The sequence below is a fragment of the Chamaea fasciata genome, unplaced genomic scaffold (assembly GCF_029207755.1).
Source record: "Chamaea fasciata isolate MVZ Bird 193981 ecotype frontalis unplaced genomic scaffold, bChaFas1.0.hap1 SCAF_1, whole genome shotgun sequence".
In the NCBI taxonomy this organism is placed as follows: Eukaryota; Metazoa; Chordata; class Aves; order Passeriformes; family Sylviidae; genus Chamaea; species Chamaea fasciata.
The window spans coordinates 114,260,970-114,288,727 of NW_027094086.1; the positions used below are offsets into that span (position 1 = coordinate 114,260,970).

The window sequence follows — 27,758 nt, forward strand, 5'->3', positions numbered from 1 at the left end:
AAGAGGAGTAGATGTTGCATAGTAGGAGCTGAGCAATTAAACTCAAGTAACTTTTTTTTTAAGGAGCACTGGATTCATATTTATTTTAATATGGCAGAAAAAAGATAGATTTTTTAACTAGAAAATACCAGAAAATGTGGCTGTGTTACCATAGGGGCTTCTAATTATAAAAAAGTAGTTTTTAGTGTGGACCAAATGTAGTATGGGGTATGAACATGTAGAGTTTTTCAATGTTTGGGACAGTTTTTTAATAGGAAAAAAAAGCTTATTGATTTTCACTTATGTTGGGCCTAGGTGCTATTGCTTTTTTGTGGAAGGTTCCAGAAAGCAGACTTCTAACAGTTTCTACTGATCAGATTGCATTCCTTTTTAGGGCACCACGTGTATTAAAGATATGAAAAGCCCATGTATCGCAGTCAAGGTGTTTTAGTATTTCAGTGCAAGGTAGACAGGCAAATAACATAAAGGCATGTTATTATAAACAAATTTAATATTCTGATGGCTGCTACATTTGTGAGTTTAGGAATTTGCTTCTTTTGTTCAGCAGAGAATTGCTTCCCAATGAAGAGTGCAGTTGGATAAGTAACCTCTGAATGATATTTGGGCTTTCCTCTATTACTAATTTAGTGTGGCCACATTAATAGTCCTGAACCTGACCAGAAAATTCTGGGTCTGGGCTGCTCTGTAGAATAAAATCTTCATGTGTGCCAGTTAACGTGAGCACAAAACCTACCCCGGTTGGATTTGTTCTCTCCATGTGCTGTCTGGCAGCATGAATGTCTTGAATGTTGCCTTATTCCTGCTCAGAGTTTTTTCTAAAGTTTGTTAATAATGAAGGTAGGTCAGCAGGGAAAAAAAAACCTTGCAGTGTGATATGGATTCAAGCTGGCCATAGAACCCAGAGCATCTGAAAGCAAATAGCACAGTGTTACTTGACATGTGATACTTGACATACAGCCTGTATGGGTTTCAAAGATTTTGTTGTGCAGAAACAAAAATCTGTCAGGTTGTGGCAAGTAATCCTTGCAATTGGGAAAAGGAAATGTAATGGGAGTCTGGAATACTTTCACAGTGCTCAAACTAGTAAAGCATTAGAAAAAGGTCAGGCATGTGGGAAACACTGAGGTGTAAAGAGGTGCAGCCAGGTACTGCTAATCTGAAGTTCAGGTGTCAGAACCTCTAATTTTATGATTTCTTGGCTAGTGGAGGGCTTGTGTGTGAGCTGGCTGGTGAAACAGTGGACCAAACAGATTTGGTCATTCTATCATCAAACATCTTCAGCCAGTGGTTCCAAAGGCCACTGTTACCAGAATCTCTAAGAAAACAGTCATAGGATGTCTTAAAGTATAACATTAACAAATTCCTTTTTATGTTAGGGTATTTTTTCCCTTGTTTGTTTCTGAATTTTAGCTGGAAATAAAAGATTCTTAGAAGATTAATCTGTTACCAGATCGTCCATTGAGGAGCTTTCTGATACTGCGTGAGCAGTAAAAAATTTAGTATTGGAGTAGAACTTGTCAGTGGAGAGACAACTAAAAAATTTCAGACCCACAGAAGAATTTAGCAATAAAATTCAATTTAATTGTCATGATTCAAGGGCAGATGGTAAGCACCTGCTTTTAAAGAACATAGTAAGGCTCAGGATCTGAATGTATTGCTGGTTGTGTACAAGCCTGTGCCAAATGAAGTGTTAACTGTTGCTGTACTAACTTAATATGACTGAAAGTGAATTAATATTTAAACCAATATACATAATTTTCTGGTCAGAAGTAATTACAGTGAGCATAAATATTTGCACAAAGGTGTTATTTTTCAAAAAGAATGGAGAAAGCAAATACCTAAATTTTTATTTAACTCTGCTGTGCCTCTATGTTGTGTATTCATGTTCCTAAAATTAAAAATAATGCTACTTTTAGGGTGTTTAGGTATTTACTAGGAAGATAAAGCTCTGATATCTTGAAAGATAATTCCAAGAGTGTCATTCCATCATGCAGCCAAGCAATCTGGCAATACCTGTTGAAAAGTGTGAGGGTGTTTTTTAACCATATCCTCCTAGCTGTATGTTTCTGGTCTCTTCCTTACCACTAAGTTTTCTGATTCTCTAGCAAGCTTGTTCAGGAAAGTGAGCTAGTGGACAACTAATTGCTTCTGGTTGATGAAGAATGGGGAAAGGATATGTTTGCTCCCTGAACCAGATTGTTGTGAGGTGTGCTTGATTCCACTATAAGGAACGAAGAAGGAAGCAAAGATGGAATTTTGCCCTTTTGGCAGCATTTAATAGTTTTGGTTTTCTATAACAGGGAAATCTGAACATTCTGAAGTTATTCCATAACTGGATCATCATGACTAAACTCTATGTACTGTGGTGCTTTCAGAGTCCAGAGTAAAGTGTCAGAATCAGGGGATTTAAAAAAAAAAAAAATTTAAAATGGACAGATGGATTAGTCTCACTGGTGACACTACTTCTGGGTGAATTTTCCATGAACTCCTTTCTGTGATCAGCTTTGGGAAGGATGTGATAGAGAGATTTAGTTCATGTCACTGATGGTATGCGACAATCTATGGAGATTTGCTGTGGTAAAAGGGAACTGTTACTTTTGTGTGTTTTCATCTTGGCAGGAGAGCCCAACCATTTGTTAAACACAGCAGGAGAGTGGTTTATTTTGAAACTCCCTCCAGTTTTCTTTTCATGGTGGGAGGTAATCTCAGCCAGAGCTGTCTTTGGGAAGATTGCAAAATGTTTAGGTAAAATTTTATTCCTTGTCTATTTTTCTGGGGCAAGATGAAGCTATTATGGTCCGATATGACACACAGCAGTCAAATGCATGTTATCTGTAGAATTCCCTTGTAATTATCATCTGGCACCTATACACTTTTTTTTGGAGGTATAGCATATCTCCCTCAGAAGAAGTAGTTTTGTTTTGAACTGTAATCCCTGGATTTCATTACTTAATTAACCTCCCAAGGTTTTACAGCTTAATTACACTCAAAATTTACTGTCTTGTCCCACTAAATGTGCTTATCCTCCACTTTATTTAAGGAAATGTAGGACACATGGCATGTACTTTTCTAAGTTGTTATGTCCCAGGGCTGCATTTGACTATTCAGGAGCGTGTATCAGGAGTATTCATTATATGGAGTAGTTTTATGAGTTTAAGGCAGAAAAGACAAAGCCAAAGGGAAGGAAACCTCTTTTTCACCTACATATTCTCTTCTAGGCTCATTTATGCTTGTCTGCCAATGTAGAAAATGAGCCCTTTTCTTGCCACCTAATAAGGGTAAGAAGGAACGGGCAGACAAAAGAAAAATAGTTTGTTAATATTGTTGTATGGAGATATTTTGCAGTGGACAACAATATGACAGTGACCAATAGAGAATGAAGTTTGGGTAAGTGGGGAGAGACATTAATATTAAACATTTTTCAGGTTTTTCAACTTTCTATTGTGTGGAATTCATCCACTTAAGACTAAAGCTTTCACTTAAAGGAGTCAAACCAAGGATGTATATTGCAGCCATGTCAAGATTGAAACTGATGATGAAACCTGCCTTCTTTGTTGTAGCTTTACATGTTGTTGTGCCTTTAGATAGGAATAGCTTTAATAGCTTTTCTCTGGTGCTGCCAAACTCTCTAGATCGAGTGTGTATTAAGATTTAGCCATATTGAGTACAGCTGTTTGCACCATAAGTAACCAAACTCAGCGTGGTGGCTCAAAATGCAAAGAAAGATGACGTGACCCAGTTTTCGTTAGAAAAAGGCAATAAAAATCTCTAACTTAATGTGGATGTCATACATGCCTTGTTATACACAGAAATGTCAATGGGTGAGAACATAACATGAAAATAAAACAGCAAAATGTGAAGAAAGCAGATGCCAAAGCGAAATATGTGAGTTCGTGGGTTGAAGGTAGACAGTAAAAGCCGTGTTGCCAAACTGTGGTCTATCAGCTGCTACTTGGGTTCTGACTCTGGAGATCACCAAAGCAAAGAATGACTGCAGCTTCCACACAGTACTAGATAAATTCATGGCAAGAACAACTTCAGAAGGGGAGTTCTGCAGACATTGCAATCATCCTGGGGAAAGCAGTTGTCATGATAAGACCTGGTTGTGACAGCATGCACAATAGCCGTGATGTGGTAACCTGTGCAGCAATTGCTGTCAACTGAGAATTGGGGATTTTCTGTCCAGTTGTCACTATGCTGCGTTTAAAAGCATGTAGCAAACTGGCACCATCAGAGGTCACTGGTATGAAGTATGACTGGATGTCTTTGAAGAAGGATGAACAGTGCAACAGGTTGTAACTTTCCAAACTACTTAAGCATGGTCATCTTGCTGACTTACCCATATGTGTGTATTTGTCATCAGTCTGGAGGGTTAGAAAGTCCACAAGATTAGTAAGAGTTTGTAAAGTCATGAATGTCACAATACATTGGGAAAGTCACCCACTGTGTCTAAAAAAAATAATAAAAAAAAAGAATTGGCAACATTAAAATTGCAAAGCAGACCTTGAACACTGAGTAACCTGTAGACAAACAAGCAAAAAGCAGTCTTACTGTGAAGAAGAAGACTTAAGCCCTTTGTGACACTTGGTTAATTCTCTTTAGGGGTTTTCTCATGAAACAACAGCTGGTGCTGTTTTGAGAAGTGTTATTGGAGCTTTAACAATATGAAGATCTTTCATACAGGACAGAATACAAAAGGCATTCTTGAGACAAATCCAAAATATACAGCAGAGATTGTCAGTTAAGTGCTTGCCCAGTTTGAAAAAAAAAAAAAAAAAGTGGGGGAGGACTTTCCTGTTGCATTTATTTGTATTTTAAGTAGTAGAAATTCAGAAGTTGAAAGCACTTAAATTTTATTTTGATTTTTATTAAGGAACACAAAATGTGAAGACTGTGGAGGATGTTTGTGTCCATAGATCTCTATCCTGTGTTTGGTGATGAAGATTTTCTCTTTTTTTGGAATGAGTTCTAAGCATCACTTGAACTCTAAAAATGTCCATTTGAGGTGGAGATAAAGAGATTCAGAACTGGTTTTCTGGGTACAGCACAGCCTAAAATGCTTGGCCTGGGAAACTGCAGTTCTGTGGGCTTCTGAGCTTTGCATACCTGCATAATTACATTCATTTGTATAGTTTAATATTTTTGGGCTTTTATGCTTGTGTTTCAGTAGCATGTAAACAAGTTCTGAATGTTTATAGCACAAGGGCTTTTTGCACACAGAATATGTATGATTCTTGAAGTATTGTATGAATAAAATCATACATCATGAATAAAATGTCCTTTATGACAATGAAATGAGCGTTTAAGTTTGGCATACTTTGTGTTGTCTTAATAAAAACTATAGCATTAAAGTTCTTTAAGACCCCTTTTTCCCTTTTTTAAATCACTGAGCAGAAGGAAAATATGTTATGCTGATCCTTTGTGTAATTTTCTCCCTTCTTGAATAGTACATTATTGTCTTCCAGTGAGTGTGTTATAAACAATAATGGACATAGGTGTCCCAGGGAGTACAGTGGCAGATGATCCTTACTAATGCTGGCCTACAGCAAACCTTAAGTGTCCCCTCGAAGGGACACTTCTGTAGGGCTAACTATTGTTAGGCAGCAGAGTTTGTTTAGGTGTGACCTCCCTTGTCTGTCAATGTGACAACGATTTGAAAGTAGCATCTCAGCAGAAGATAGAGTTTTGATACATTTATTACTGATAAATTGCAAAGTCTAAACTCCGATAAGCTGTCAGTAAGACTTTCACTGGAAAGCAGAAATGCATTTCCTAGCATTTATTAATGGCAATAGCTTGTAGAAATCCCAATATTCTATTCTGTAATAATTTTTCCCAATCCTGAGTTGCTTGGTCACAATAAAATGGACTTTTGCTAATCTTCTGGCTCTTACTCTACTTGTCTCATAACATTTTTACTGTCAGAGGTAGGAAAATTGTAGCCTACATTTTTAGGCTAAGGTTTAAGTTCTCACTGTGTGTTAACGCATTTGCCGAGTTGTGATGTGTGGTTAGATCCCAGTCCTCACACACTGGGTGAGTAGAAGCGTTTTGGAGAGCAGTCTCAGAGCAGTCCTGAGAATATAATACTGATATACATGTCAGCTGAGGAACTATCCTGGTAACTGCCTGTCACAAACTTCCCTGACTGTAAAAACTTCTTAAAGCCTAAGAATTGGGAGCAAATGAAGCAGTTCTGTTTGAACAAGATTTTGATGGTTTTTGCACCTGGAATTCTTTTGCATTCTATATCAATTGCATCTCCTCTCTTCCATTTTTTCCGACACTTATTTAATCTGAGAAGTATTATATTATTTTCCTACTAGTCACTGGTCCCTTCAGAACAAGTGAACATAGTAAAACAGTGTTAACAGAGCTGTGGGACCAGTAAGTGAGCTAAGGGTAATTCCTATGAGATATGATGTCAAAGATGGTAATAAAATTAAAAAATATATTTATATACATGTACAGTGAAACTCATTGGAAGCCTGGATGTCATTCACAGAACTACTTCAATGAAAAAAAATTATGTTGCATCTATTGGCAGTGCTTCTTTAGTAACAATTCTTATTACTTCTCTTCTATGTATCAGTTTAATGCATCTATTTGCAAAGTTCTGTTCCTTTTCTGCTTGCTTAGTTGATTCATAGGTAGTATTTTTAGGGTGATGGTGACAGGGTTATCACAGTGTAAAACCAAATAACTGTGAAGGCTAAATTGACTTGGATACCAAAGCCCTCTAATCACCCACGTGATTTTGCAACTTCCCTGTTTGGCAGAAAATGAGATAGACTCCAGCAGAACAGTCATGAGGGCTAGTGTTGTGGTTCCAACTCTGCTCTGTGTAATCCTGGGGCCAGATTGTGAGGTTCCCTGGGTTCTTTCTCCTTTTTCTCTGGGTGCTGTCAGATACAGGAGTAGGTAATAATTTTATTTTCATTTGGCATGTTCAGGTTTACTCATGGCCAAATAATTGGTTGTTGTCATCACTGGTGCACACAATCTGCCTCTCTCAAAGCTCTGGAAGTGTGTTTCCTAGAATTTCCATAAATAAACTAGAAATATGTGATCTCTAAATCTGGAGGAGAAAGGTAATTTCCCGTGTTATGAATAGAATTAAATGCTTTATTCTTGTGCTGGCTGGGCTGGGCGGGGGGAGGTGTAGAGGCATCAAAGCCTGAGTACTAGAAGCTGGAGAAGATAAATGAGATTAATATGTGGAGAATTGTGTGCTGTAGGTTGGTGTTTGGCCTTTTTGATTCTGCTGAAGTTTTTTTGTGTGAATTCAGTATCCTTTGCTCCTTTTTCCTATGGATTTATGTGTTTTCTTGCCCTTTGCTTTCAGTGCTATCTGAGGCTGCAACAATAGCTACATCGAAGGAGAAGTGATTACACTTCCTTTTGGCCACAAAATCTGCATGATGACTGGTTAATTGAGGGTTGGAGTTTAGCCTGTATTTACTTTATATAGACACATACTGGAAACAGCTAAATGAGAGGGAAAAAATTTGCCTGTGTGGCAAGTGGATTTTGTCCTTATTATTTGTCTGGTGATGGTTTCTACTGGTCATGTAACACCTGCTTCAGAGCTGATAAACCTCCTCTGAGAGAAAGAGGCTGTTTCAGGTACTGGATGAGTGGGTACAGAATTTCTTATGTTTTCTAACCAGGCAAATAAATCATTTGAGTTAAAGTTCCATTTACTGGCATTTTTAAGATAGTTCAGATAATTCCAATTTATAGATAGGAATGGATATTGTAAAATGTCATTACTAGTCTCTTTGTGTATATGTTTTTACTGTCTCAGAATATGGCTAATCTATAATTGGTTGTTCTGAGATTAACCTTTTTTAATGTGATTTTGATTCAATGGCGAGGAGGTATCTGTCAGGAAAAAAATTGCTGAAAGTGCACCAGATGTCTGTATCCCACCTCCCTCACCATCCCAAAGTGGGTTAGTTGACCATAAATCTGTTCTTCAAGGTATTTTTCATAAAATTCAGACAGATTAGGTTTGAATTCTGTTTAAATTCCAACATTAGCCTATGTGATTCTCTCTTCTTACAGTCCTTGGTTTATTTCATACAGTCATACAATGACCTGGGTTGGAAGGGACCTCAAAGATCAGCGAGTTCCAACCCCTCTGCCATGGCCAGGGATGCCTTCCACTGGACCAGGTTGCTCAAGAGTTCCATCCAACCTGGCCTTGAGCACTGCCAGGGATGGGGCATCCGCAGTCCCTCTGAGCAACCTGTTCCAGTGCCTCACCAGCTGTGCAGTAAAGAGTGTCTTCCTAATAGATAATCTAAACCTACTCTTTCAATTTGAAGCCATTCCCCCTTGTCATTCCTCTATATGCTCTCAAAAATAGTGACTCTCCTTTCACCATAAAACATTCTGGGATTGATCACTTCAATAGAGAATGTAAATTAAAGGAATTGAGAAGCCAGTAGGAGAGGCATTTTAGTGTTTCTTAAGTCCTGCTGAATGATTTGTCCAGACTATAATGTGAAAGTGTAGTATTCCTGTTGCCATTTAGAACAGTATTCAGTGGTTTGGATTCAAATGCTTACACATAAAATGGATGTTATAAATACTTAACCTGAAGAGATGTGTGCCTTTTGTGCTGTTGTTTCCTTATTTTGGTTTATTGTACTTAGTAAATTGCTAAAGTTTGAATATGTAACAATTTGTTAAAGATCTGTCATGTAATCTGTTGATCTTTCTCTGTTGCAAGGATAGCTTTATCTTAATACATCTGAAAACTTAACATTTAAATTACATGACAAGTTTTGATTGTAATTTAAATCTCTGTCAGATTTTATTTATATCTCAAGAGTGACAGATTGAATGAGGTTGATTGTTGGTTTGGTTTGTTTTTATAGACATTATTTGATAATCAGATGAATGCTTCAAAAAAGGAAGACTCAGAAAGCATTAATAAAAATGACACTTCAAAGAAGTTGTCTGTTGAGAGAGTTTATCAGAAAAAGACTCAGCTTGAGCACATCCTCCTCCGTCCAGATACCTACATTGGGTCAGTTGAACCCTTAACTCAGGTAAGTGTCATTAAATTTACAGTCTTTAATGGTTTTTGTTGTTTTAATGAGGAAATGCCTAATCTGGTTATTAAATAGATGCATCTCTGTTTTTCTCAGTATTCCAAATTAGAAAGTTAAAAACTGTGGTCTTGTTTATGTATGCATGTGTAGGAAGGGGATGAGAGTTGCTTTAAGGCAGTGAGTGCTTAGTTCATTTGAAAAGATACAATCAAAAAATACTGAAATCCAGTCAAAACACAAACCCTCACCTGAGTGTGCAAGCAGACAGCTATGTGTGTATAGGTCTGTGCTCACAAACATGCCTATGTGCATATGGATGCATATTTGTAAGCAGCATTTGTTCTAGGTCCGAAAGTGCTTTGGTCTGTTTGTTTAGGTAGAGAACAGAGAATTTAGGCCTCCTGCTGGCACTTTCTTCACTTGTTTTTGTGAAGTTGCAAATTGCTTTGAACTTCACTGTCTGTACTGTAGGGAGCTCCCCGCCAAGCAGAAAAAAATGGATTTTCATTATGGAATTCTTTGTGGGTACAGCTATAACTTTTGCAGACTTCTGCTTTTGTCTTGTATGGCTGCAGTAATCAGACTGTAAGAGGCAAGTTCCTGAAGGAAATAGATCTTAGAGAATCATAGACTGGTTTACCAAGACAGTAAATACTTTTATTTTATTTTGTTTCCATGTAGTTAATGTGGGTTTATGATGAAGATGTAGGAATGAATTGCAGAGAAGTTACCTTTGTTCCAGGCTTGTACAAGATCTTTGATGAAATTCTTGGTAAGTATTTTTAACAATAATACTGCCTTAGTACAATGGGGTACAAACTTTTCCGAGTGCTCTCAAAGTACATCAACTTGTCTCTAAGTCTAAATTCCAGACTTGAGTCCTGGTAAACTATAGGGCATAAAAATCTCATGCATTCTAGAACTGTAGAACACTTCTAAAGGGAAGAGTTTTCAGCTGAACTTGTAAGGAAGTGTAAATATTTGTTACTGAATGTCCAAGCTAGATCATTCTTCATGATCAATGTTGTTACAAGATTTTTAACCTGTGGAGTACTATTAGGGCTACAATTTAAGGTGATATTTGTAAGAAGATTATGCCTCTGAAAAAGTGCAACTTCTAAGTCATCTGAGTGTTCACTTAGATCATCCTTTCATCAGTTATTAAAACTTCTTCCTTCTGTACAGAGGGATAGTGGTGGTAGTTTTCATGGATCATTTTTGGACTTCAGGCAGTTTTAAAATAAATAAGTATATTGGCATTAAAAAGCACTATGGCTGAGGCACAAAAAATTTTTAGAAAATTTTGTCAAAATTCTCTGAGCTACTGTGACTTACTGGTTGATGATATTCTGTTGGTGACAGGCACACAGTAATCAACAGTAGAGATGTAGAATATCTGAATACTGTGCTGTCTGCTGAACTGATATTTTGGCCTAACTGACATGAAATCTTGGAATTGTCAGCTTTTATGAAGTTCCCTTTAAAGGATTGGTAGGATTGCCTCATAAATTAAATTATTGTCTACTGAGGTCAGTTTTGTCATGACCTTCATTAGGTTCACAACTTTTCCACATCTCTAAAACTGCTTTACAGCTTTGCTGAATTGAGGCAATAAGGACTATATCTTTACCAGACGGAAAAGAATGCTTAAATTGTTTTTATTATTACTATTTTTAACTTATTACCTGATTTGATAAACATGAGAATGAAAACCTTTTAACCCTTCTGTTTTGAGTGCTGCCTCATAGATCTAAGTTTTTCGGCTTTTCGTGTTAGGGAGACCACTTCCATATTGTCCCATTCAGAAGGAAGATCAGTATTCTGCCATTATTGGAGTACTTCATGGCTTATTGCTGCTTTATGAAGCACTGATAAGTGCTCCAGAGAGCGTGGTTTGAGAGCTAGAGGACAATGTAATAACATCATGAAAATGGGACGTTTTAGCTTTGCGTGCTTTTGAATGAAACTGCACTTTATGATCTTAGCAAAAGCACCTTGAAGTATCTGATCTTATACAGATGTCCCTGTCAGGTATTAAGATATTTGGTATTTTGGGGTTTTACCTTCATCTGTTTCATGGATGATGAGACAGATGCTGAAAATGACTAATGTTTTCATGTTTAGTGGCCACAGTCACATTTCTGCTTCCTGTAAAATATATACATGTCAGTGCAATTTAATTAAATTCTGATCAAATATTAATTTCCAGTTGTCCTTGTTTTGGTCCTAAACCAAGTTGACTGCTAGTTACAAGTTTTGTAAGCTTTTTAGAGAGAACTTTTGCTGGAGTCAAAAACCGCTCCTTAATGGATGTGACTTTTCTGGCGGATTTCATTGTGTAAATTAGTCTGGCGATGTATGTAAGTTTCTAAGGTTTTTCACATACATGTTGCAATAAATATCCAAACAAGAACATGAGAAGAATGAAGTGCTCAGTATGTTAAGAACAGTTATGAGCTCACAAAATATACTTCTATATTTATTTCTCAGATGGTCTAACAGCTAGAAATAGAATGAGTAATTATAAGAAGGATGAAAAATCTCTTCTTGTAGGCACTTGGTTATATTTATGGACTCCAGTGCTAAGATACGTAATATATACAAAGAGCTACCAGATTAAAAATACCTGGAGTATTGTAGCTGGTGGTGGAATATGTATAAAGCAAATTTTACAGACCAAGAGATTAATAATCGCTTATGAAGTGTTAATTTGTGCTACTTTGTTTCATAGTAAATGCTGCTGACAATAAGCAGAGGGACAAGAATATGACTTGTATTAAAATATCCATTGATCCGTAAGTAAAAGCATGTTTTCATTTGCTTTCCCTGCCAGTGCTCTTGCAGTTTAGATTTGAACAAATGATTTTACTAATGAAATTGTATTTCTTGAAAACAGAATGTTTTTGGAATTGTTTCCATTAGCTTTATATTTTAAGATGAAGAGGTGAATTAAAAGCGGTTAACAGAAGGTGCTACCATTCTGAATTTATAATAATTGCTTTCCTAAACCATTCATTAATGTTTGGATGAAACTTAAAACCAGAAGTTCATAAAATTTGTGATAAATTGAAAGCTTGGCAGTGCATATCTCTAGCCAGCCAGGTTCTTTTCAAATCTTAAATATGAGCTTTGAGGTTTTGTAACACAATTTTGCCCCTCTTGAACTTCTGTATTGACTCCTTTAGGATTAGGATAAGACTGTTTGAATTAGTCATCTATATCACACTGAAACTTCATATTGCAAATACATCATTACCATGTTTTTTGAAACTGAATACTTGAAGAGATAATTTCTGGTGAGAAGTACTGTATTGAAATAGATGCTGATTGGGTTCCTTTAGTAGTGCCTTTTCAGAGACATTTAACTGAATAATGAATTATTTAGACAGCTAGTTTTCAGACCTAAGTTTTAGGATAAATATGCTGAGAAGAGATTTTTCTACTTGGATCATGGAATGGGAGAGAAATGGTAAATGTATAAATTTGCCTGACCTGTCCTGATTGTGAACTCTCTAATACTCAAAAATGAAAATTCAATGCAAGAGCTAGAAAAAATAATGATGCCAGATATTGATGGGCTTTTGGCACTGATACATAAAATAAGTCACAATGTTTATCATAACTCAGAAATAACAGTTTTAAACAGATGATAACTTGTCTGGATGGAGTTCAATGAAACCTTAAAAGCTACACGTCTAACTTGAGCGTAATTGTGTCAGTAGGCATCAGGATCCTGTTGCACTTCATGTTGACAGTGAAAGCTCTTAAAACAGATTTTTGGGGATTATTTTTTGTTGTATGAAATACTGTCATGTATGGACAATTAAGCTCCTTCTTCCAAGACTTCTAATAATCAAAAATAGGTGGAGCTTTTTGTAATTAAAATTGTTAGAGCTCCAAGTAGATGTTGTAAGAATATGGTCTTTCGCTGTATTTTTCTTTGGTTATTTTATTTTCTGTATTTAAACAGGTATGCAGAAATCTGTTTTCAAGATTGCATTCATTTGCTTAATGTCTTAATTATTTTTCTAGGGAATCAAACATTATCAGCATATGGAATAATGGAAAGGGGATACCAGTTGTGGAACACAAAGTAGAAAAAGTATACGTGCCTGCTTTAATCTTTGGGCAGCTACTAACATCTAGCAACTATGATGATGATGAGAAAAAAGTTACAGGCAAGGCTATTTAATGTGCTTTTTTATTCAGTTAAGCCATTGTGTGCCTCTTCACCATGCTTCCCCTTCTTAATTTTTCTCTTTCTTATCTGTTTCATAACAAGTGATTACTTAGTCACCCTTGCTATAGCCCTTTATTAGAGTAAAAAGACTTAAAGGAAATATCTTACTTTTCCTTTTTTAATACCAGTATTTACAGAGAACTTTACAATTACATCTCCAGTGTCAGTACTCATTACTGAGTAACAAACAACATACTTTTATATTTTAATTATAATGTATATGAGTATTTAAACACTTCTGCTCCTGAAATGCAGGGAAAAATATATTTGATAAATTAGGATATGATTTATTGTCCTTAATTTAAACTGACCGTAGTTTACTATGTGTTGTTTTTTCAGGTGGACGCAATGGCTATGGTGCAAAACTTTGTAACATATTTAGTACAAAGTTTACAGTTGAAACTGCTTGCAAAGAGTACAAACACAGCTTTAAGCAGGTATAGAAACGTTCAAAACTTCTTTCCTTTGTTTGCTGTAGTTACGGACTTAAAATCTAGCACATATATTTCAGGAGTATTTAACAAAATGGATAGTTTCTCATTCAAAGGGATGTGTAGAGTTTGCAGGCTGGGTTAGTTCAGTTGGTAAAAATTGGTATTTATATGTTTTAGAGTTTTTGGGTAAATTATTCTTTCTTTGAAGTGTTAGGTGACTAAAAACCCCTCAAATTTCTGTTAAAACTGAAGTATATTCATGGACATGTGAAAAGGAATTTATTCAATTGAATCACTTTGAAATTTCTCTTGTATAATTTGTCAAAAAAATCTTTCTACTTAGCTATACAAACATGGAAACAATTATCTGTGTAATTTTGCATGGTGTTAGAAACCGATTCTTCACTGTTTATGTCATGAATTTAACTAGCCCCATGTGGATTTGAGTGCAAACCCCCCACTTGAACCCATTGCTCATTGTTAGCATAGAGACCAAGGGCTGAATGTAGTCAGGTCTACAGTATATAGCTTTGAGATGGCCTCCTTTCAAGAAGTTTAAAGTACTTTGGCAGAGTATTAGATACCAAAGTTCCTTGGGTTTACAGTCTTTCCCAGCTGGAGACTTTCTTCTCTTACTTTCTGGACCATTAATTAATTTCTGGTCATGCTGTCATATCACTACATAAATAATGCACTTAATCAGTTATGCCTGTCTCTTAAAAAATGTAATATTTTATGCTGACTGCCAAAGGGCAAATTAATATTGGTTTGACTGTACTTTTTGAAAATGACTAAATGCTTTTGGACTTAAAGTGCTGCATTTTCCAGTATTTTCAAAATCTGTGAAAATTTATTAGAATTGAACTTTGATATATGCTGTGAGCAGATGTTCTGCTTGATCATGCAGATACACCCACATTCTTAAATAGGGAGCAGTACAACACTCCTGGGTCAAGTCTGAACCCCTTGGTTTGTTGGTTTTTTTTGGCACACTGTACAACCACCAGGATGCTGTATAGGAGACTACTGAGTCTCTGCACAGGGACTAAAAACCCTCTCTGTAGAGGTGTGTAGTGGATTGGAAGTGTTAAACGGATGGGTGACAAGGACTGTAATCCCAGCTCACTTGTATCTAATTTAGTAAGTTCTGTGGGAGGCCCCATTTGCATTAGAATCATGTCCATCAATGTAATAACACTCGCATGTTCACAGAAATCACAAATGTGCTGCCACCTATGCTTGTGCTTACCTTTGTAAATCAATTAACTTTGTGTAGTGTTTTACCAAAGGAAACTTCTAAAGGAAATTCGTGAGCTTTTTGTTGTGTAACTGTTGCAATCCTATCATAGCTGGAAAAGGGAATAAAGGCAGAGGATATTGTGCTGTAAACTAACATCTAAAATGTTTTGTTTCCGAAGACTTGGATGAACAACATGATGAAGACCTCTGAGCCCAAGATTAAGCATTTTGAAGGTGATGACTACACATGCATTACATTCCAGCCAGATCTTTCTAAATTTAAAATGGAAAAGCTTGATAAGGATATTGTGGCCCTCATGACAAGACGAGCGTATGATTTGGCTGGGTCGTGCAAAGGAGTGAAAGTCATGTTGAATGGGAAGAAACTACCTGTAAGAACATCACTTGATATATCTTGGGTGTGCTGAGTATTTGGTGCAGAGAGGAGTGACTGTTCCCTGTTACTTGTAGGTGAATGGATTTCGCAGCTACGTAGATCTCTACGTTAAGGACAAGCTGGATGAAACCGGAGTCGCGCTCAAAGTCATCCACGAAGTCGTGAATGAACGATGGGATGTGTGCCTCACTCTGAGTGAAAAAGGGTTCCAGCAGATCAGCTTTGTAAATAGTATAGCTACCACAAAGGTGGGTGGTTAGACCAAATGGTACAAAATGGAAATGATAAAATGCGTGCTGGGGCTATACCCAGTCGGGTGTTTGATAAAAAAGTGAATCTGGGTTGCTGTAAATAAAAAGTTGAGGTATCCTTTGAATGAGAGCAACTGGCAGAGCAATTGGATGCAATCAAAATACATTCATAGCAGTATTTCTATAGTAAGCACTAGTTTTGAAAACGCTGGTAATCATTGTTGGTGATACTGATGTCTTATGTGAGCATACATTGCGTTGAAGAAAATGGAACTAATTAATTTCTTCCTTTTTAACACCTTGTAATTAGATAATTCTGAAAGTAAGGTTAAAAAGTGTACAAATGCCTTTAAAGGTACCAGTAGCAAGTTTTGCAGTGCAGAAATGGCTTTTGGTGTCCTTGAGAAATGGCTGTCCATTAATTGCTTTATGATGTAAAAAATTGGCCTGAAGTGTTGACTGTAATTTTCTTTTATTTGTGTATCTTCGTAGGGATATCTAGGTTTTCTTTGCAACTATAGTAGTAGTGATATAATAACAAAGAAAATCTGAAGTTATGCTAAAGCAGCGATGTGGTCAGCATACTAAATAAAGTACAGCTCAGTGCTTCTCAACTTGTGGTCAGGCATGAAGGGAATCACCTGAAATCCACCAGCATAAGTCTTATTTATGCCCTTTTGGCATGAACAGGGTTTAGGGGTCTGTGGTCTACCATGGTGAGAAAAAGTCTTTGTCACTTCTGCTCTTCACAAATTGCACTGGATGAGTGACCTAACAACTAGGCAGTTAGGTTGTTAGATCTCACTAAACAGTCCGGTTATTAGAGGTAGCAGATCTAACAAGCTAGATTTAACAAGACTAGAACAAGCAGTCCTAGTAATTGGTGAGACTGTGTCTAGAGTATCTTAACTGTGAGCTTTCCAAAAGATGGCTAAGATAAGAATTGGTAATCAGATACTTTGAAGCCTCTCCTTGCTCAGATCTCTGTTGAAAGACTCAGAGGATAACTCTAATGTTGCACAAAGCACCAGTGGTTACACTTGGCCTAGCAGGTGCCCAGTAATGTCAGTGTTAATCTTGGTGTTAGGTAATGCGTAGCCAATGTTTGGTGGGACATAATTTTTATTACATAACTTCTTTTCAGTCACTCTCAGTGTAGCTACATGTTCTGTGCTAACAGGGCAAGTTTATTTTATTGTAGAATACTTACTTTATAAGTGTGCATTGCAATTAAAAACTTTGTCAAAGCTAGGGACGACAAATCTGGTAGTTGAAGGGTTACAACTTAGTTTTTGTTCCGGCCTCTTCGTGAAACATAAAGAAGAAAAATAACATTACCTTAAAGATGTGTACAATACTTCTATGGAGAAGCTGGCTATGTTGAGAAACTTCGTTATGCTCGAAACCAGGCTAAAAATAATTGTTTGAAAAAACTTAATACTTCCTGACTCCTAAGTAAAATAAATTGCCTACACTTACTCCGGAGATTTTGAATTTTACTCTTCTGGACCAATTTTCACCATCGTGCAGTTGCACATACATTGTTATTATATGTTCTTTTGAAATATGCTTAGAAATAAGTTCTATGTCTTCTTCAAAAGTAAGTGTTGTAATTCCTAGTTTTCCCCACTCTCAGTCCATGCCTACATGTGTTATTGGATGTTCAGGCAGTGAACCCCTTCACCAGCAATTGTTGAGCAGCTACCCACTGATGGGACATAATGGGCAGTAATTAACTGCTAAAAACTAAACTAAACTAAACTTAAAAAAAAAAAAGTATTTTTAGGTTGCTGGTGTGGTGTTTTTTGAAGGGCGTTTGGGAGGTCAGGCAGCATGTTGAGGTGCAACTCCCTTGTTTAGTTCTTGTAAATTTGTTACCTTTTTCAGCTCCCCATTTAATCAAAATTTTGCCATAGCAGACCACCACAAAATTCGACTTCAGGCTCTGATACAGCATTTGAAAGAATGTTGGTAGCTGTTAACAGTTGTACCGATAACCTTCAGTGAGACTTGAAAACTGATTAAACATGGTCTTCTTAAGTTCTGAATTTCAAATAGTAGCTGTGGTAGAAATTGTAGTAGAAACCTCAGCTATTAACATAGCAATCTAATGATAATTTTAATATGGTGGCACTGCTAACTGTAATGCTAACAATCATTTTAACAGAAATGTTCACTCAATACATTTGCAGTGTCAGAAGGTAGACTTGCATGAGAGAGAATCCCAACATGTTAAAATTTGCTGGAGTTCAGCAAGAAATTCAAGATTATTCTAGATTTCAGATTAATTTTCATAAAATAAATCTAATTTTTAAAAAATGCAAAAGAAAATAGGATTGAAGTTGTAAAACTACTTGCATGAAAATTTCAAATTTATAGTGAGCTTCTGAGTTTTTCCACCATATAAACCATTTATCTGTCCATAGAGTTTGAATGTAGCTTACCTCCAAATCGATGGAAACTGTTGGCTATGAGGAGTATAGAAAGTATATAGGAGGCAGTCAAAGCTTCATTTTGAAGATTTTTTGTTAGCACTTAATGAGATACCTTTGCATTCTGAAGTTTGCAAGACTGGGATTCCATCATTACCTTCTGGAAAAAGAAGGTTATAGAGTTCTAGCTCTCTCTCCCCTTAATTCAAAAGTTGTAGGAATCTTTGGCAGCCCTCTAGATTCAGAGGGCATTTTTGCCTTTGTGCCTTGTATGTAATTGTTCTGAGATCTGGGGCAGTTCCAGGCTGTTCTGGTCCCATAGTAGGTACATTTGCCACCTGCTGGTGAGATGGTTAGAAGGTCCCAACTCTGAGCTCTGAACATCCCTCACTCACAGCTGCATGCTTAAGAATGGACTCAGGAATGAGGAACTGCTGTAATAACTAGTATCTCCTAAGAATAGGAACTGCTATAATAACTAGTATCTCCTAAGAACAAGAATTACTTCTAAATTGTTGGTTTTCTTGATATGTCAGATGCTACTTTTAGCAAAATTTAAGAATTGCTAAAGTTTTAAATGCAGAAATATACGGAGATGTTCCCAGAAGCATAAGTTTTCAGTAATTGAATGAGTAAAAGAAACGCATTTCAAGATTGCCATTCAAGTGTGGAATGATTTTGAAACGTGTAATTTGATATTTTCTTGTACTAGCTTTTCTTTACTGTTTGGAAATGGATTTATTTTTCTTTAAAGTGACAGGATATTGATAGATCAGCTTTCAATTGAACTCTCCCTCTGCTGAAACTGTCATCCATATGTGGATAAAAACAGTTGTGTTTTAATTTTGGCAGCTTTTGGGGTTTGGATGTGGGTTTTTTGGTTGGTTGGTTTTTTTTAGAAGAAATGCCGTGAGAAAAGACTTTGTATGGTGTTTCTAATGGTTTGTGTTGCTGTTTTAGTAGATGACTCTAGGAACTGAGAGAAACCCTAGATGGTTTCTTTGAAGTCCAAGTACTGGTTTGGTTATGACTAATAATATTTACTAGCTTAACCATTTTGGTTTTATGTACTCTCTTTTTTCTTTTATTATTTTTTATTTTTTATTTTTTTTTTAATTCAAAGCTCTGCTTTCTGCATGAAGCTGAGAGCACAGCTGCTATCCCATCAATTCAGTTTCTTTACATCTTCAGTCTTCCCACATGCATATTCTGCCTTAAAATGTAGAATCCTAACTTTTGGGGTTTGATTGCTAGTTGTTTCCCTCTTTTTGGCTGCTGTTTATTCTTGATTTTGTTTTCTCTTACTTATTTCTTTTCTATCCTATACTTCCTCATACCTGTCAAGAGCTTTTTTTTCTCCTCAGTTCTGTTTTAAATGCAGCTTTAGAGAGCAAGGGTTTTTCTGTTTGTTACTTCATATTTGTGTTCTTTATTTTGTCTGCCCTAATGTAGATTGGTCTGAACAGGAGCCAGTATTTAGTCTGTATTTTTGTAAGGTGCTAACTGATCTAAAGCAAAGGTGATCTGTGTAAAATATGGAAAGTTGAGTTAGGTATGTTTTCATTTTATGGGATATGCCTGCATCACTCCACTTTTCATAACAAGATTTTAGTCAAAGTCTTATGAACTGCCTATGACTGCCACTAGAATTTAACATTGAGTTATCAATCATTTGACTTCTGTCATTCTCACTTGAATGAAGACTGAATGACCTGGAAAAAACAGATTTTTCTATCTTATGCTTCAACTCAGTGTGCATGGATTTCTATACCAAAGTATGACTACAGGGATTTTGTTAATACAGCTAAAAGCTATTAGGAAATTCAATGGTTATTTTGTTTATTATTTGGTTTTTTTCTCTTCCCTCATTCAGGGTGGTAGACATGTTGATTATGTGGTGGATCAGGTTGTGGGCAAACTGATAGAAGTGGTGAAGAAGAAGAATAAAGCTGGAGTTTCTGTCAAACCATTTCAGGCAAGTAACTTTATGCAAAAATATTGGAAAAGATGAATGTGAGAATTTTGTTGAGTAAATTGGTTTCTATGTTTTAAACAGGTGAAGAACCATATATGGGTTTTTGTTAATTGCTTGATTGAAAATCCATCATTTGATTCCCAGACAAAGGAAAACATGACATTGCAGCCTAAAAGTTTTGGGTCCAAGTGCCAGCTATCTGAGAAATTTTTTAAAGCAGTAAGTAAAGCTTTTTTTCTTTTTTTTTCTCTGTGAAGCAGGGATTGACACAACTGGACCAAGTGTATGTGTGTTCTGTAGCAGAAGATTAGTTGTAGTTCATTATGGTACTGCAGTGACATTTGCATACTCTGGAAGTGGGGTGAAGGAAAGTCTGATGATTCTTTGGTCTTAATAATGGATGCAGTGACTGTGTTTTGATTATTGCCTTGGATTTAAAAGTGAGATTCATCTGTTCAACTTGTTTCTTGGAGACTCTGGCATTTACATTGGTGAAATGAATTCAACTCTTAAAATCTAAATGAGGTCCTTGATCAGTGTTTTTTGTGTTAAAATATTTTTCTGAAGTTGAGAATATTGTTTACCTTACTCTTTGGTATCGGTCCTATTCTGTTTCACCGAAGTGAAAAGAGAGGGAGGAGATATTTCACATTTACTTGTTAGTCCAGTGATCAGGGAAATGTAAAATGGTATTATTCAAAGTGATCAAGTGATCATTATTGTCAGGCAGTAAGTTTAAAATTTTTTCTGTAGATGGACTAAGAGTTGCTGTTCTAAATGAATGTATTTGTAGAAATACATCAGAGAGGTTTTTCCTCTACTACATTTTCATACAGTGAAAGAAAAGTAGAGTTCTGTTGGCCATAACTCATTATACTAAGTCCTTTTTAATGCCAGTAGCCTAAAATGAAACTCCAGTAGCGAGGAGAACAGTGCCACTGCTAGTAGTCCTGGCATCAAAACTTCACTGATTGTTTAGTGGTTTATTCTTCTAATTCTGTGCTATGGGTGACATTCCTGTAGAATTTAGAGGGGAAAAAACCTCACAACAGTCTTGTATAATGAAATCTGAAGAATGAATACATGTTGTGTTACCATCAGCAGGTTTAATTTATAGTGTTTCTAATATTCCCAGAAGTAAATATCGATTTCCAGATGCATTAAATGTGCAACACAATCTCAACAATGAATGCTGTATTCTGGGGGATAATTAAAAGCCAAAGCTCACAGTATTTTGGTCCATCTGTGTTTTCTTTTGATGTGAAACAAAACCTAAAGCAGTTTTAGCTTAGAAAATATACTATATGATATTTTTGCTGCAGATGTATTTCTAAAATTGGTATCAGATTCTCAAGTGGTTGATAGCTGATTCTCAAATAGTTTTGATTGTCTTTCAGCCATTTTCAGTCATTTCCAAAAAAACTTTAAATGGTCATAAATATCCCATAAGGCTGCTTTTTGCTGTCAAAATCCAGGAAACAAGTGCTTTGTACCTAAAACATCTCAGCACATCAACTACACAGCGTAAGACAACCTCTCATTAGGTCTCAGACCTCCTTTGCTCTTTCCATCAGGTTATAGAAGTGGTGGAAAAGGAAGCTCCTTTTGTGTTGTATTTTAGTTGGATGTGCAAAAAGTGCTAAATAGTAAGGTGTGTGTTAATTCCTTGACCTTTGATATGTTGCAATTTTTAAAATTTAGAGGACCTCAGAAACACTGTTTATGATTTAAAACTGAGATGTAAGAATCTGCTATCTGAAGCTTTTTTTTTTTCTCATCCACAATTCTGATTTGTTGCTTGTAGGCCTCCAACTGTGGTATCATAGAGAGTATTTTGAATTGGGTCAAATTTAAGGCACAAACTCAACTGAACAAAAAATGTTCATCAGTGAAACACAGTAAAATCAAGGGCATTCCGAAACTGGATGATGCTAATGATGCTGGTAAGAGCACTTACTTTCAAGTTCTTTACTGTTTCATAAATTCTTCAGACATGCTGATTTGAAACTTGACTTTTGTTTCTCATCCTTATGTGTTTTTTATTAAATATCTTTCTAGTTTTCTAAACTTTCTAGAGCTAGAATTCAAACATGATGGTGAGTTTGGCATCAGGAATACTGAACTCTTTAGGGTGAAGAATTAATAACACTGAACAAAAGTTGCAGTCTAGGTTGGTATTGGAAGAGTGTGTATCTTCTAATTGTGGTTTCCTGCTAAATGGTGTTACCAATATTCCATTTTGGAGGTGACTGGTCTTCTTGACCTTTCTCATGTAGAAAGATCAGAACCTTTATAGGGTCAGAAGGTATAGGAAGTAAATCACGTAGTGTGCAGACCTGGGAATGGTTCAAGAGACTTTTTTCATTAGACTTTAAATGCCATTTGGTTCCTGTCTGGGAATATAGGGCAAACTGGCAATCTCTGCTAACTTGCTTCCTTGGCGCAGAAAAGGGATCAGGATCAGCTGGCAGTCTTTGTGCCAATAGCAATGGGATGGGAGTTGTTGCTGAATGATTTGAGGGGCACACATGGCTAAAGAGCTCAAAATGTTGCCAATCTGTGTTAATGTTAGTTGGTTTTTTATACATCCTCACATGAAGCAAAGGTAGAGAAATTGCAGTGTAGTAAATGAGTGGGCCGAGTAGGTAAAAGCATGTAAGACTGAGAAAGATCCTTGGTTTTGGTTGGGTTTTTTGTTTGTTTGGTTTGGGGGTTTTTCTGCTTCAACGTTCAAGCCAAAGATGACTTGATGAGATGATGGTTCTCTTTAATTTTCTTCCCTTTCTTTTTGGTTCCTTGGTTATTATTTTTTTTTAATTGAGTTTTCTTCAGTACTTAATTACTTTTTCATTTATTCAGATATCATATTTTGCCTCAAAAGTTGATAATCTCATCTACTCTAGTATTTTGCCTGTGGAATTTTCACTCCTCACTCAGATATATGTTCCTGATACTTTTCTTGCCAAGAAGATTGTGTGCTTGAAGAAATGATATATTTTCATGGATATCAAGCCAAGTGCTCCTAATTCATATAATGAATGATTTTGGACACACTTTTTTGGTAGCTTTTTTAGCTTTGCTTTAGAGATCAGGCTTTAAAATCACTTCTTACTCTTTTTTTTTTTTTTTTTTTTTTTTTTTTTTTTTTTTTTTTTAATTGGAGTTGAGGGGTAGGGAGAATCTCCAACAGGGGAGCTAATAAAATATTCTGGGTTTTGTCATCCTGAATGTTCGTCAACTAAGAGAAGGCATGTAAGGATTCATCTGGGCTGAACATTCATGCCTAAAGCTTTCCATGACTTGAATTCCTGTTACCCAGGTATTTCTCTCATGCCTAAAAATTGTTTCATGTTGTGGAAACTCTGCATCTCCTGAGGAGGCTTAGCCAGGTATTGGTTTATTGAAGATCTGGAAGGTATTGGATTTCTGACATTGAAGACATTGCACATTCACTGTGGACACACAGGAAGTGCAGCAAGGAGAGAACAGTCTCTGGGCACAAACCCCTCTGACTTTAGTGATTCCTGTGGTTTTTAGATTTTATTTTTACTTCAAGAGGGTATTTGAAGCTGAGGTCCAGCACCCACAGGTTTCTTGTGTGCCTAGTGCCTCTGAATGTTTTAATCATTGCCAGTTAATGCTCAAGAATAGGAGAGAGCTGTATCTGTAGAGTGATAGTAGTGTACTTGCTGCTGATTTCCTCCCCCTCCTCTGCAAAGAAAGGGTCCTATACCTGATGATTCTTGCTTTCTTGTGATCTTGAACAGCTATACCTAGTTCTGTGGCTTGTTGGAGGAGAAAAGGTAGAAATCAAAGCAAAAATTAAGAATTTAGGATTGTAAGGGAACAGCTAGATTACTAAATCAGGTGAAGTGTAAAAGCGTTTTTGAACCTGTCAGTTCATGTAGTTTTGTCTTTGAGTTCTTTAGGGCTGTGCTCAGGAAAATACCTGGTTTATTGTATTTCTGTGAAATATATTGCTACTGATTGCATCCATTCCAGAAGAAAGTGAAACTGGATGACATTCACATGTGTTTTCTGCAGTTCATTTATGAAAAATATTGGCTTTTATATATCCTAAAGCAGCAGAGACTGGTGTTTTTCTAGATATTTGGAGTCCACTTCACTGGTAGGTAGTCACTGCCAGTGTGAATAACTGCCTTAGATTATATGAAGTCACACGTCTTTATTCGGAAAAGCAAAGGTGCTGAATGTAAGTTCAGTGTAATAGGAAGTATGGGCTGGTTTTTATCTTCCAGATAAAGGCAAATTGCAACACACATTTTAAATACCAGTATATTCAAAACTACCTTATTAGCAGTAGGTGAGATTCAACCAACTTGAAGTTTTTTTGGAGTCATTCCTACCACAGACCTTGATAAAATAGCAAAGCTACTTAATGAGCATTTGCACTGTTGCAGAAGGGTGGATTGCTTTTTTCAGCCTGCTTGTTATTTAGAACATCTATTCCACTGCTACAGTTGCAATTGGCAGAACATGAATGTCATTCCAGTTTTGAGCACACACGCACCAAAATGCTGTGTGTCTTGTAGAATCAAAATTACACTGCTAGTAAAGATTTATTTTTCTGTTGGAGAAATTTGTGAGGTATAAGAAGTGCAAATGTTCTCATCGTTTGAACTTTTCTGTCAAATTTTTTATACAGTTGTCTGGTTTTAGCTGATAGACAACAAAAAGGGAAAACCACAAAAACGTGATTTAACAAATTACTTTTTAAAATCTACTGTGAGGAAAGTGAAAATGCAGAATGGGAAATAACTCCTGTATGTAACTCAGACATGCATAATGTATGTACGTAAGAAATTTGCAGCTAGCAAAACGAAATGGTGAAGGTAGAGAAGCAATCTGTCTTTTTTTGTGCAGATGTGTGGGAGCCATTATAGAAGATGTACCACTATTGCATCCCGTTTTGCCTATTTTGCTCCTTGTCCATAGTAATCCATAGTGTACTGCTAAGGGCAGGGTTACTCATTGCTGTGCAGTTTTAGTGGTAAGGAAGGCCATCCCTAAGAAGAGAAATTCAACTTACTTAAATAACCTGATGAGAGGAAATTAACTGTAGAGTTGTAAGAATTCAATTGTATTTCTTCTTATTTGAGTTACACTTTCTGGTTTTTTGCCTTCCCTCTATTTCTTCCGGGCCTGCAGGTGGCAAACATTCCTTGGACTGCACGTTGATATTAACAGAAGGAGACTCAGCCAAATCTTTAGCTGTCTCTGGCCTAGGTGTTATTGGTAGAGACAGATACGGAGTCTTCCCACTCAGGGGCAAAATTCTCAATGTCCGAGAAGCTTCTCACAAACAGGTGTGTAGTTTTGTTCTGTCTTTTTAGCTGACAAATGTTCTCCTGTTTATTCTTGATTTCTAGAATCATCATCTTCATATTTTAATTTTTAATTCTTTTCATGGAAGTTTTGTGACTGAGATTTCATAAAGTGCCAGGTATTTTGAAGCCTGGGATAAGCCTGTAAATATTATCTGTATCAGTGCAGTACTGGGATGATGAAGTTCATTTCTTCACAAGTGAAAGGAAATCTTGCTATGACTCATATTCACATTTCACATGAGTATTTAAAGCCCCTAAAACTTTGTATTCTCTCCATTACCATGTGATTTCATGGACTCAAAGCGTGAGTCAGCAGCCAGCAGCATTACCCCTTCATACTGCTCCTGCTGCCATTCATAATTTGTCTGTAATAAGAGGTGTGCTGCAGATGCCCATGAAAACAGTGGGAAAAGAAGGCAGCTTTGTGAGATGACTTTTTGTTACACATATAGTTTTCTCCCAGCTTTCCCCATCCAAAGTGTTTTAGCTCTAGAGGAGAAAGAGAGTGGTGCGGTCTTGAGAATTAGCACATACAGAAGAAATCATTAAAAGTGCAAAGGCTTCAAGGGGTGGGAATAAAAAGCTTGTGAAGTTGAGGTCAGGGTGCATTGAAAAAACGGCTATAAAGCAAGATTGGGATGTTTCTGAATCTCTGCTCTTTACACTGGCTGCAAAAATAACTTTTTTTGTACAGATTATGGAAAATGCAGAAATCAACAACATCATCAAAATTGTTGGGTTACAATACAAGAAAAGCTATGAAGATCCAGAATCTCTGAAAAGTTTGAGATACGGAAAAATTATGATCATGACAGATCAGGTGAGTCTGAAATTCACAGGTTTTAATCTACAAAGCTTCTTACAATGTGTTTTGCTGCAATTTCAGAGGTTATGAGGTTTCTTTAAGGAATTAATTTATCTATATATATTATTTTGGTTTCTCAAAAAAGACAACTGAACTTTGCTGCACAAAATAGCAGGAAACCAAGGTAATAATAAAAAACATGCTATTGATAATTCAAAAATACGTTGAAAGTAAGGACAAAAGTAGACAGTAAATGAGGTGGTATTGCTAGCAAGTCAGGTAGTGACAAGAATATAGGCAATTATTTTTGGATAATCTCATGATTGAACTATCAAACATCTTGCCCCCAGTGAGAACAGTGGCCAGGTTTGGCTTTTTTCCACAAAAATTCAACTCTGTGGTGTCTGGGAGAACTGCCTAGCTCTCAGCAGAAACATGCCACAGGCAGAAAAACTTTGAACAGCAACCATGCACTTGGCTTGGAAGAGCTTTTTAATAGCTTGAGGACAGTGAACTCACAGGTGGTTATTTCATACCCAGGTCCAGTTTGGAATCCAAATTAAAACCAACTGTTCCTTTCTATTCTTTCTGTCATCAGGCATTTTGTTGATGTATTCAGGCCAGTGAGTGAGTTTTTTGGTGGTTTGGGGAATCTGATACAACACTGCTTCATGTTTTCATGTTCTGATTCAGGATCAGGATGGATCTCACATAAAGGGCTTGTTGATCAATTTTATTCATCACAATTGGCCATCGCTGTTGAAACATGGTTTTCTTGAGGAATTCATCACCCCCATTGTGAAGGTATGGGTTCTCTTATTGAGATTTTATGGATTACTTACAGCACAACAGAGATGTTGATTTTGTTTGTTTGTTTTTTCAAAGGCAAGCAAAAACAAGCAAGAACTTTCATTCTATAGTATTCCTGAATTTGATGAGTGGAAAAAGCATATGGAAAATCATAAAGCATGGAAGATAAAATACTACAAAGGTTTGTTTAAAAAGAAATATGTGAACCCTATGAATAAGTAATAACAAACGGATGCTATGAACTTTTATTATAGCTGTTTTCATGATAGTATCTTACATAATGATTTTATAATATTCCCAGGAAAATAAAAGGGATAAAATAATAAAAGTTAAATTTTGAATATTGAGTAACTATTTATTTTTACTGTACAGGATTAGGTACCAGCACTGCTAAAGAAGCAAAAGAATATTTTGCTGACATGGAAAGACATCGGATCTTGTTTCGATACGCTGGGCCTGAGGATGATGCGGCCATTACACTGGTAAGAGCTCACAAAAGTGCTTCTACATATTATCAATGTTTTTCATTATGTGCTGAGAATGGCACATGAGGAAGTTCTGACAGGGCTTGTTTTGGTTTTGGTATTTTTGAGTACCTGAAAAAAATACTTTGGGCAGAGAAAGAATCTTTTGGAAAACGTTTTAAATTTTGGAATAAGCTTAATCCATGCCACAAAATGAACTCTACCTTCTTTTTAGAATCTTAGCTTTGATAATTTTGTGTGATGTGAATATCAAGAAATGATAAAGTCAGAATTGCTTTTA

At 36.3% G+C, this 27,758-nt stretch overlaps 1 protein-coding gene across 3 annotated transcripts in view; it reads left to right on the forward strand.

Annotated features, from left to right (window-relative positions):
* Positions 1 to 27,758, forward strand: part of TOP2B (DNA topoisomerase II beta) — a 59,529-nt gene that overhangs the window by 8,983 nt on the left and 22,788 nt on the right. For all 3 annotated transcript variants that reach the window (XM_066194308.1, XM_066194300.1, XM_066194313.1), the window contains exons 2-16: positions 8,886 to 9,059; positions 9,744 to 9,834; positions 11,794 to 11,857; positions 13,095 to 13,240; positions 13,642 to 13,739; positions 15,155 to 15,367; positions 15,447 to 15,620; positions 19,929 to 20,030; positions 20,112 to 20,249; positions 21,835 to 21,973; positions 25,200 to 25,357; positions 26,073 to 26,198; positions 26,877 to 26,987; positions 27,069 to 27,174; positions 27,366 to 27,475. In XM_066194308.1, the coding sequence (XP_066050405.1) occupies positions 8,886 to 9,059; positions 9,744 to 9,834; positions 11,794 to 11,857; positions 13,095 to 13,240; positions 13,642 to 13,739; positions 15,155 to 15,367; positions 15,447 to 15,620; positions 19,929 to 20,030; positions 20,112 to 20,249; positions 21,835 to 21,973; positions 25,200 to 25,357; positions 26,073 to 26,198; positions 26,877 to 26,987; positions 27,069 to 27,174; positions 27,366 to 27,475 (1,950 nt within the window). The remainder of the gene's footprint in view (positions 1 to 8,885; positions 9,060 to 9,743; positions 9,835 to 11,793; positions 11,858 to 13,094; positions 13,241 to 13,641; positions 13,740 to 15,154; positions 15,368 to 15,446; positions 15,621 to 19,928; positions 20,031 to 20,111; positions 20,250 to 21,834; positions 21,974 to 25,199; positions 25,358 to 26,072; positions 26,199 to 26,876; positions 26,988 to 27,068; positions 27,175 to 27,365; positions 27,476 to 27,758) is intronic.